Here is a 9703-nt window from a genome sequence, read left to right as displayed (position 1 = left end):
TTACTTTTAAACCCATCCCCATCTATCATATTTTCTTTCTTTGATTATATCACACGTACAGTCAATTATATCCCATAGGGGTAGGATTGCCTATGGGGCTGTGATACTTTGAATGTTTATACTGAATGACGTTTTTGTCTCATTACCCTTGAGTGAACCCACTTCAGCATATCAGTAGGATGTTATTATATACTATAATTAATATTCTATATTGCATTAATTATATAATTATTATGAGGATTGAATGGCTTTAATAATGGTCAGTTGGCTCATTCGATGCTGATGTTATTTACTAACGACGCAGAACGATAAATGAAGTCACATTAATGATTAAACTTACATAACACCTAAGCCTTGGTTGAAATAATTTCGATCACGAGCTGAAACGTCTTACACTATAAATGAACGTTTACTTTTTATTCAACTATATTGTCACAGATAATTTGCAATTGATAAAATAAAAGCCTACCCGTCCAATGCGACGATTTAAGTAAATCGCTCTTCTTCAAAAAGTTCAAATAGGCATCCGTTCTTATCAAAATATTAACCGTACCGGTGTATCCAAGTCGCCTCTAACAATGATGAAGTGTAGTCTGCTACGTTCAGCATCAGAAACTAAAGCAAAAGCACCGGTGAGTTAACCGGTTGATGACGCTGAACGATTTACCCATCGAAAAACCGTATTTCAAATTTGGTGGACATCCGCAATTCAATTTCGTCTTGAAAGTCGAAACCTAAGCCGCCAATAAGAAGCCAGAATCCAGTTCCTTTACGGACCAATGAGCGACGAGAATCCAAGTGGGCGCGGAAGGCTAAGCCTGCAGAATACGGCGGCCGGTGGCCAGCGGAGTGGGTGCTTGCATAAGTCTCCTTTTCGCCTCGTGCCGTTTCTCGCTGCCGCATCTCTTTCTTTGCTTGTTCAGCACTTGCTGGTAGAGTTCTTCACCTGTTAATTTATTTGTTGGGAACTCCGCGTTAGTAACGTCATTAAAGAAAATTAGCGAGCATGTAATCATTCGTCAAATAACTATTACTTATATTAGTGGGTCCTATTGAATTTGCGTCACTCGTTACTTGAAATTCTCCTTCTCAGGTCCGACCCCCGGGAAAGCTAATTACGAACTTGGACACGCAAAATATGGTTTAAATTTCAACTCTTGGTCCAAGTGGGGAGAATCTCCGAGTAATCGCGAACTATATTTATTAAATGTTCCTTTCTTTCCGTGTCCTTTTTCTATTGTTGGCTTTTAAAATATTTTCATGTTCTTTTTTTCTTTCAAAGACATCGTTCTTTCTATTCTGTCAAATTTTACTCTCAAAATCAAGCGTGAATGACTAGCAGACAAAGACAAAATAACCTCCGACCATGCGCCGACTAAACAAATGCTTTTCATTGGATAGCAAAATCCACATGACATTCCGATTAAGCGTTTGTTTATCTCGAGAAATAGGCCTTTGCACCCGCATTGAAAATGTCTTAAAAAGAAAGAAAAGAACAACGTGTAATCTCATTGCCTCATCCTTTCAAGCTAGACAAATAAATCAACATTATTCTCAAGTTTAAGTAGAGAAAACATACGCACCTTGACAAATAATATCATATAACGTTCTAAAAGGCGAAAATATAGCCTTCTTTGTTTCTATTTCTCCATATAGAATGTACTCACCAACGACGTTCCTTGATAATTTTGTGTTGTTTTTTTCTTTCCTTTTTGTTATAAATGTCGAATGTTTTTTAAAAGAAATTGTTTATTTTTGAGCAGAAGCAAACTAACGAAGGTCGAGGCCATTTTAGTTGATTACTTCCGACTAAATGGCAACTCTGCACTTCAGGGAAATGAAGCCTGTGGCTCCTATTACTCAATTTACTACGATGAGACGACGAACTCTGAAGGTTAGAAGGAACTACAAATTGCATTAAGATATTGGTCAAAATCACAAAGCGTTGTCGTCGTGAATCATCTAGAAAAGATGTTTATGGGGCACGCTAAGGCGAACAGCTATCGAATGATTTCGATTAATATTGATCAATTACCTACTAGTCTCCTAATAATGATTGGTAGTGATGTGCCTAATGTCAGTAAAACCTTATGGAGATCTTTCAACGAAATATTGGTCAAAGATTGACAACATGGAATGATTCATGTTTGGACATGCAATATTCACATTATGCATAACGCCTGTCTCAAGGGCAATCCTTCAGACTTTGTACTGTCATTGTATTACTTTTTTCATGACAAGCACACAAGATGTGAAGACTTTAAGAAGCTACTTTTTGTACTAAACATTAATAACTGAATGTTCATCATGCACGTTCCTTCTCGATTGCTGATTTTTGGCACCAGCGTGTGAGCGCGTCATTGATCTATGGCCTACCATCGAAAAGTACGCTTTGGTTTATTTACCCAAGAATCAGCCAAAGATAAATGAAAATGCTGATGAAAGCAAGCCTTTATTTTGTCATTTCATTGCGAAGATTTTTTTCAAAATTCACCCGAAGAACCACTCATTCACTTTCTTTACGATGAAATAAGGAGTTTGCTACATTAGGAAGAAAAAAGTATGAAAAGGTAAGAAATATGAAGAAATACTGGTCACTCTTGAAGCTAGCCTACTTTCGTGGTAGGAAGTCGTATGTGGAGAAAATGGCAGAGAATTTTTAACCAAAGTTTCCGAAAAATTTCAACTCCAGTTTCTAACCTGCGTTCAAAAGTGTTGCAGGAAAATATCAACAGAGTTTCTGATTGGGGTCTCTTAAACATCTTAGAACTCAACGTCAGGAAGTGTACCTTTGTGTTAACCAGACGTCGATGCACTGATCACGCCAGTTATACTTTAAATTCGTTGCCGCTAACTCAAGTTTACACCATGCGAATCTTGGGCGTAATTATATCGAGTGATCTGAAGTGGACCTCGCACAGATGAACTGTTGTCAACAAAGCTAGGCGGATCTGCGGCTTAATAAGGCGTACTACTGGGCATACGCGTGCCTCCTTGACTCTGTACCGGACTCTCTGTTTCCCATTATTGGATTACGCTTCCCCAGTTTGGAGCCCCTCCCTCAACAAAGATGTCTCTTTACTCGAATCTGTCCAAAGAGAATTTACCCGGTACTATTTTAAGTCATCACGGCCGCATTTACCTGGTCATATCCCATACGCGTCGCGTCTCCAAACTTTGAAACTCCAGCTCTTGTGTGTTCGTCGCGATGTGACGGATCTTACGACCTTTGTCCGCTTACGAAACTTAGAATACTTTCAAATTGACCGTTTTGTCACTGTCAATCCTCGACACTCTGTGCTCACATATGCTCTAAACTATACCAGGTGCACTGCACTGAAGGAGTCATTTTTCTTTCGCACTGTACGATTGTGGAACTCCCTTCCCATGGACATAAAAAATTCGGCTAACGGTGTTTCTTTTTTTGTATTTCGGTCCTCCATTTTAAAATTTATAATTGACAATTGAATGTCTATTCAAAATTAATTTTTGATTTGTGTATCTTATTTATTCTCAATGTATTGTTTTGTCCAGGTAACCACATTATATAGGCTCATGCCTCTGTGGTTGCCAGTAGCTTTGGGTTACGAAATAAATATTTTTATTATTATTATCAAAACATATAATGAAAAATATTTCAGTTTCAGTGACGGGCTAATTGTAGTTCATGAATTCAATTGTCTGGCGTCTGTTTAAATTACGTTAGGCTGTTTAAGGTCGTAGAACCTCAACTCTGTTGCCGACGCTAAACGAGATTTTAGGGCGTCATAATGTTCTTGGTGTGTTTCAGTCCATTCGAATTTTATATTGCTTTTCAGAAGTTCTCTGTAAGGAGCCGTATGTTCGGCGTACGTTGACATAAACCGGCATACGTAGTTTTCCATAGTCTTGTTTGATGTTCTAAAAACAACCGCAGTTCATACGCCTTTTCTTTCCGGAGATTTTTTAAAAAAGAGCGGCCGCCATTTTCGGAGTGGCAGGGTTGCCAGCAAGAATTTTTAGCAGCTGTACAAACGCCCAATATGGTGTGGATGAGATAAATAGTCTGTGGATAAAATTATCTGTCGTCTGCTTTTGAGTATAGCGTACTCGTAGAGTCTAGGCCTAGGGATTCAGTCTTTAGTCTTTACATGGTCTTTAGAGTATAAGTTCGCTTTCTTGCTAAATAGTCTTCTATTAATTAAATTATAATAATAAGAATCAATTTGTACTGTATCCCGAAGAGAGGAAGACCGTCCAATGATACTAGTAAAACCACTAAAAACTATTTCTACTTAAATTGTAAATCTTTTACTCGTAATGCAAATCTTAATGAGGCACAATTAAGTTCTTCCAATTTTATAAACCTTGTTTGAAGTACAGGCAGATTGACCCTACTCACGCACAGTTCGTGTGTGATAGCTGTTTAAAATCGATGAAGGGGCTTAGGTGCTGCGGTAGGCTAGACTCGTTGTATATTGTTACCAAAAACCGGTATGTTGGTTCATTGCATTTTGTTGACAACAATGGCCAACAGAAAGAAATCCTTTCCCGGTTCCGTAAATTGTTACTACACCACTTCCTAATTGAATGGTTATGACTTAATTTCAGATTTAGCAGGACCTAATGAGCGGGAAGAGTAGTAGTTGCGAACGGAAGAGGACACTGGTTGAACTGAACAACTCTGAAATTCAGAGTAATCTTGAGGTTTTACCCAAAAAGAAACATTTCTTCTCACCAAGTTTGGTAATCTTTTTCATCGCTAAACGCAATATAATACATATAAATATAGTGTCTGCAATCAACCCCTGACAGTCAATATTGAAACGGTTCGTTCAATGAAACATGGTTCTTTAACTCCAACAGAAGAAATGTTCCCTTTCGTGGCTTCAACACCAACCATCGAAGTCAACGAATCTCAAATTCCAAATGCTAGAGGAAGCTCTACAGGGTTGGCACGCTGGTATCCAGTCCGGTTTTATCCACCTGGATTAAACTGGTTTAAACCACGTTGAAAAATCCAGTGGATTTTTGAAAAATATAATAACAGATTACAGCGCAGGCACCATAAAGTGAGAAGGAAGGAAATCTTTCACCCACATGTCTTTACCTCTTTATTTCATCGAAATGGTCTATTCCCATATATTGTGGGTTATTTTGACGCACCCTCCTCCCGCTGCCCCACCTGAAGCTCATGAGACTAAATTGTTTGGTCGGACCGCGCGTTTAGAATTTTTTTATCAGACTCTACCCTATTGAAGATCACAAAAAGGCCTACCCGGGCCCGACCCTGCCCTATTGAAGATCAGAAAAAAGCCTACCCGGGCCCAACCCTGCCCTATTGAAGATCACAAAAAGCCTACCCGGGCCCGACCGTGCCCCATTGAAGATCACAAAAAAAGCCTACCCGTGCCCCATTGAAGATCACAAAAAAAGCCTACCCGGGCCCGACCGTGCCCCATTGAAGATCACAAAAAAAGCCTACCCGGGCCCGACCGTGCCCCATTGAAGATCACAAAAAAGCCTACCTGGGTCCGACCTTGCCCTATTGAAGATAATTAAAATGTCTGCCAGGGTAGACGGTATGAAAACCCTACCCGACCCGACCAGCAAAAAGTTTTAAGTAATTTTCTAACCCAAACAGACCTAGGATTTTTCGACCCGATATACGTCGGGTTGGATTGAAAAATCCCGATTAAATCAGGGGCCCTACTCATCTCTAAGAGAAATGTCTGTAATTTTATCAACTTTTATGTACAATAAAAATGATTCTCAATCAGACGGCCTAGTAGAAGACAACTATCGCACTAAATGTAAAAAGGAGTGCTTAAAATAAGCACTAGAGAGTAGTTTAAAAAAAGCTGGATAAAACCAATAAAATCCGGTTTAAACCAGCAAAAAACCATACCAGTGGCTTTTTCAAGAAAAATCCGGATTTTTGCCAACCCTGAAGCTCTAGTGTCACAACTTCAAATGCTAGCAATACAAGTAGAAAACCTTTTTCTACTGATCCAGCTGTGTTTACGGAAGAGGAATTTCTCGGAACTTCAAATCCTAAAGAAAACCACTGTGATACAGACTTTAATGAAACTATCACCAGTCTTTCCCTCGGTAGCGCAAAAACTCCTCAACGTGCATCTTTTTCATTCTCGATAAATCGTAGCAGACTTCTAAGTTCCAACGTTACAAAAAGAAAGAGTCTAAGAAAAACTAACAGAAAGAAACGATATAAGGTTTTTGGAACACAAACCAATGAAATTAAAACTAAAAACGTTAAAATTGACTGCACTCCAATAATGGCATGCAAGCTAACGCAAACAAAGTTAGGATTAGTGGAAGAAAACAAGGCGCTGAAACTGAAAATTGAAGCTTTGAATAATAAGCTTGCCAACTGTGCTTGTGGTATAAAAGGAAAAACTGCGAAGATAACAGACTTTGAGAAAAAAATTAGAATAGATTCTAAACGGTGCCTTTTTCACACTGGGTTATATATCTCTCAAATTTTGGCTATTTTGTAATTTCTCGGTCCCGCCGCGTCAAAGTTAAATTATTGGAACGGACATAAACAATATGAAAATAAACCAAAAATATTTGGAAGGTCTTCAAAGTTTAGAATAGTTCAACAAATAATTATTACTCTGCTTCGATTAAGATGTGGTTTCCTTGAACAAGATATCGCATATCGGTTTGACCTTAGTAAAAGCACCGTAAACAGTTTTGTAACAACTTGGGTCGTTTTCCTTAACAAAGAATTTCAACAGCTAAAACCACGAATGCTTCCACCACGGTCAGTTATTTAAGCACATTTGCCAACGTGTTTTCGAAACCACAAAAATGTTTGGGTAATAATTAATTGCACGGAACTCTTCAAAGAGTCACCAAGCAATTTTTCTCAACAGGGAAACATGTATTCAAACTACAAGTACAATACAACCTATAAAGTTGTGTTGCTGATATAGCCTTCATTTCAAAAGCTTTTGAGGGCGCTATCTCAGACCGAGAGATTTTATAAAATCTGGATTAAAAGACTTGTTGGACCCTCTCGACTGCGTAATGGCTGACAGAGGTTTTACAATTGCAGATTACCTTCTAGAGAAAAAAGCCACTCTTAAGCGAGGGACACACATGCGTAAAATGTCGACGGAAAAGACGAATGAAACGTAAACTGAAACGTAAACGTACAAACACTTCGACGGAAACGTACTAGAAAAAGGAGTTGAAATTGTCTCAACTTTTTCCGTCGCAAAACATTTTACGTTTTTCATTAGCCAATCAGATGCTCGGTCTGGGTCAAGGTTTTTTTATATAATCAAAGATGGCGGAGAAGAAAGGTTTTAGAGCGGAGAGACGCGCTGATTTAGAACAATTTATCGAGAAAGTACGAAATTATCGATGTCTTTTCGATAAAAAAGACAAAAACTACAAAGATACGGTGTTTAAACAAACCATTTGGCATGCGATTGGGGCATCACATAACTTATCAGGTTCGTAGCAATTATTTAAACCTCTATCCCTCGGTCTCCACTGGATTCATTATCATGAACCTCGCAATTGGTGTTTATTAGCAAAGGATGCTGAAAAATGGTGGAAAACCCAGCGTGACCAGTATCGCAGGGATAAACGCCGGATCAAGGACACTGCGGTTAGTGGCAGTGGGAGCATAGAAGTGTCCAAATCAAATTGGAAACTCTTCGAAGTTATGGACAATATTCTTAGTGGCATTGATGCTCAAGAAGAAAGGTATACTAAATAATTATATTTTGAAGCGTGTGAAGTACTAATGAAGGATTGCATTATAAAGTACAATAACAAATGACAACAACATTGACCTTTGTGAAGCGAGTGTGGTGGAAGACCTCCACGTCAAACCCCTACCTACACCTACAACTGAGATTGAGAACGAGGAGGAAAGTAGCCGAACCTCTCTGGAAGAGTAATTTCGCATGAATTTATGTGCTGTGATATACACGGGAAACGTTAATGAAACGATGTTATTTTAGCCTTAGCAGGCTGAGTACAAGCTTTAGTAGGTCCAGTTTTGATTCTGGTAGGCCCCAAGGACAGCCACCGAAGAAGAGAGCAAAAAGGTCAGATGTTGATATTGCGTTTAGTGAGTCTTTGCAGTAATTTTCGGATACTTCAAGCAGAATTGCTGGTGCTATAACTTCAAATAGCGAGACCCAGCAAGCAGATAAAATTAAACTGTATTGTGACTTGTTGCAAAACATACTGAGAGCCTTCAATGCTAGAGATCAATTTGAAGTGATGAAAAAGATGGAGTTGATTATGTTAGACAAAGAAGAACAATATTTGTCATAATTATCAAAATAAAGCATTTTATTCTTTCACACGTCTTGGAATTCTTTTATTAACTACCATAACAATTAAACAGCTAATGAGGGAGACCACGATAAACCATATCATTTTGCCATGGAACTTGCCCTTCTTCAGTTAAGCATTTGGCTAATTTGTCCCTTAACATTTTGGCATCCTGACTATACATGTTGGAGCCCAAACGGTCATTTAAATGAGGGAGGTCTGTTTCGTTTCGCCACTGACCTGGAATAAGTTGATGGTTCGAGTCTTCTCTATCAGCGAAACCACTTGGACAGTACATGTTAGAAGATAGTTATGAAGAACTAAAGCTGCTGACACCATAAAAGGTATTGCGGTTTCACCATAGTTCAGGGGTCGTCTAAAAATTCCGAATCTTGCGGAAAGAATTCCAAATGCATTTTCCACCACTCGGCGAGCTCTACTCAACCTGTAATTGTAGAACCGTTCGTTGTGATTAAAATTAGATTTCCTGGGATAAGGGCGCATTAAATTAGCCTTCAGTGGAAATGCCTCGTCTCCAACGAAATAGTACGGATAACGGATATTTGAGTTTGGTAAAAGAGTAGCCGGTGGAAGATTAATTGTGTTCGATAACACTCGTTTTCCAAACATGCACTTTCTGAAGATACCACCATCGCTCTCTGACCCATAATGGCGAAAATCCACAATGAGAAATTTGTAATTTCCTGGATCATGATTTTTTAATTGTGGTATCAACGTGTTACGGAATCCATATTGGTCCCTTAATTGAAATATCTTCCTCATCCATATTTTTTTCTTTTTACCTCTCCGAGTGACGTATGTCACGGAGAGGTTCTAATTTCGACGTGTCTGTGTGTCTGTCTGTCTGTTGTTACACCCACGTGACCGCGTTCGCAGTTTGCAAATCGGAGCAAACGTGTTCTCAATTTCCGGAAATTTCGGAAATTGTATTACACTTACAGGCTATTACTCCATTGCCTGTCTGACATCACCAGCCTCTGGTCTTTGTCCATCCCACATGGACAGCAACCTGTACACACTGGCTTCTAATCACAATCATCTGCTGCTCTTTGTCCATCCCACATGGACACCAGTCTGTACACACTGGCTTCTAATCACCACCCTCTTGTGGTCTTTGTACATCCCACATTTACACCAGTCTGTACACACTGGCTTCTAATCACCACCATCTTCTGGTCTTTGTCCATCCCACATGGCCACCAGTCTGTACACCTGGCTTCTAATGAGATCCCCACCATCTTCTAGTCTTTGTCCATCCCACATGGACACCAGTCTGTACACACTGGTTTCTACACACCACCATCTACTGGTCATTGTTTTTGTCCATCCCACATGGACACCAGTCTGCACACCTGGCTTCTACTCCATCATCATCCTTAAGGTT

General features: G+C 39.3%; 1 protein-coding gene across 1 annotated transcript; it reads right to left on the bottom strand.

The window, feature by feature from the left end:
* Positions 1–8371: 8371 nt before the first annotated feature.
* On the bottom strand, positions 8372–9081 carry LOC149645032 (uncharacterized). Its single transcript, XM_089850402.1, has 2 exons — positions 8539–9081; positions 8372–8470 (listed from the first exon to the last, which is right to left on the bottom strand). The coding sequence occupies exons 1-2, from the start codon at positions 9079–9081 to the stop codon at positions 8372–8374; spliced, it is 642 nt and encodes a 213-aa protein (XP_089706528.1).
* Positions 9082–9703: the final 622 nt, after the last annotated feature.

This window comes from Phalangium opilio, unplaced genomic scaffold, assembly GCF_054372755.1.
Source record: "Phalangium opilio isolate 3A_F unplaced genomic scaffold, DU_Popi_V2 ptg000090l_1, whole genome shotgun sequence".
NCBI classification, from domain to species: domain Eukaryota; kingdom Metazoa; phylum Arthropoda; class Arachnida; order Opiliones; family Phalangiidae; genus Phalangium; species Phalangium opilio.
This window is presented reverse-complemented; position numbering and strand designations above follow the sequence as displayed.

Excerpts from the sequence above, each read along its gene's own strand:
- LOC149645032 (XM_089850402.1), bottom strand. The coding sequence starts at position 9,081 with ATGAGGAAGATATTTCAATTAAGGGACCAATATGGATTCCGTAACACG. Across the intron at positions 8,471-8,538 it reads GAACCATCAACTTATTCCAG|GATGCCAAAATGTTAAGGGA; the intron begins GTCAGTGGCGAA and ends ATGTATAGTCAG.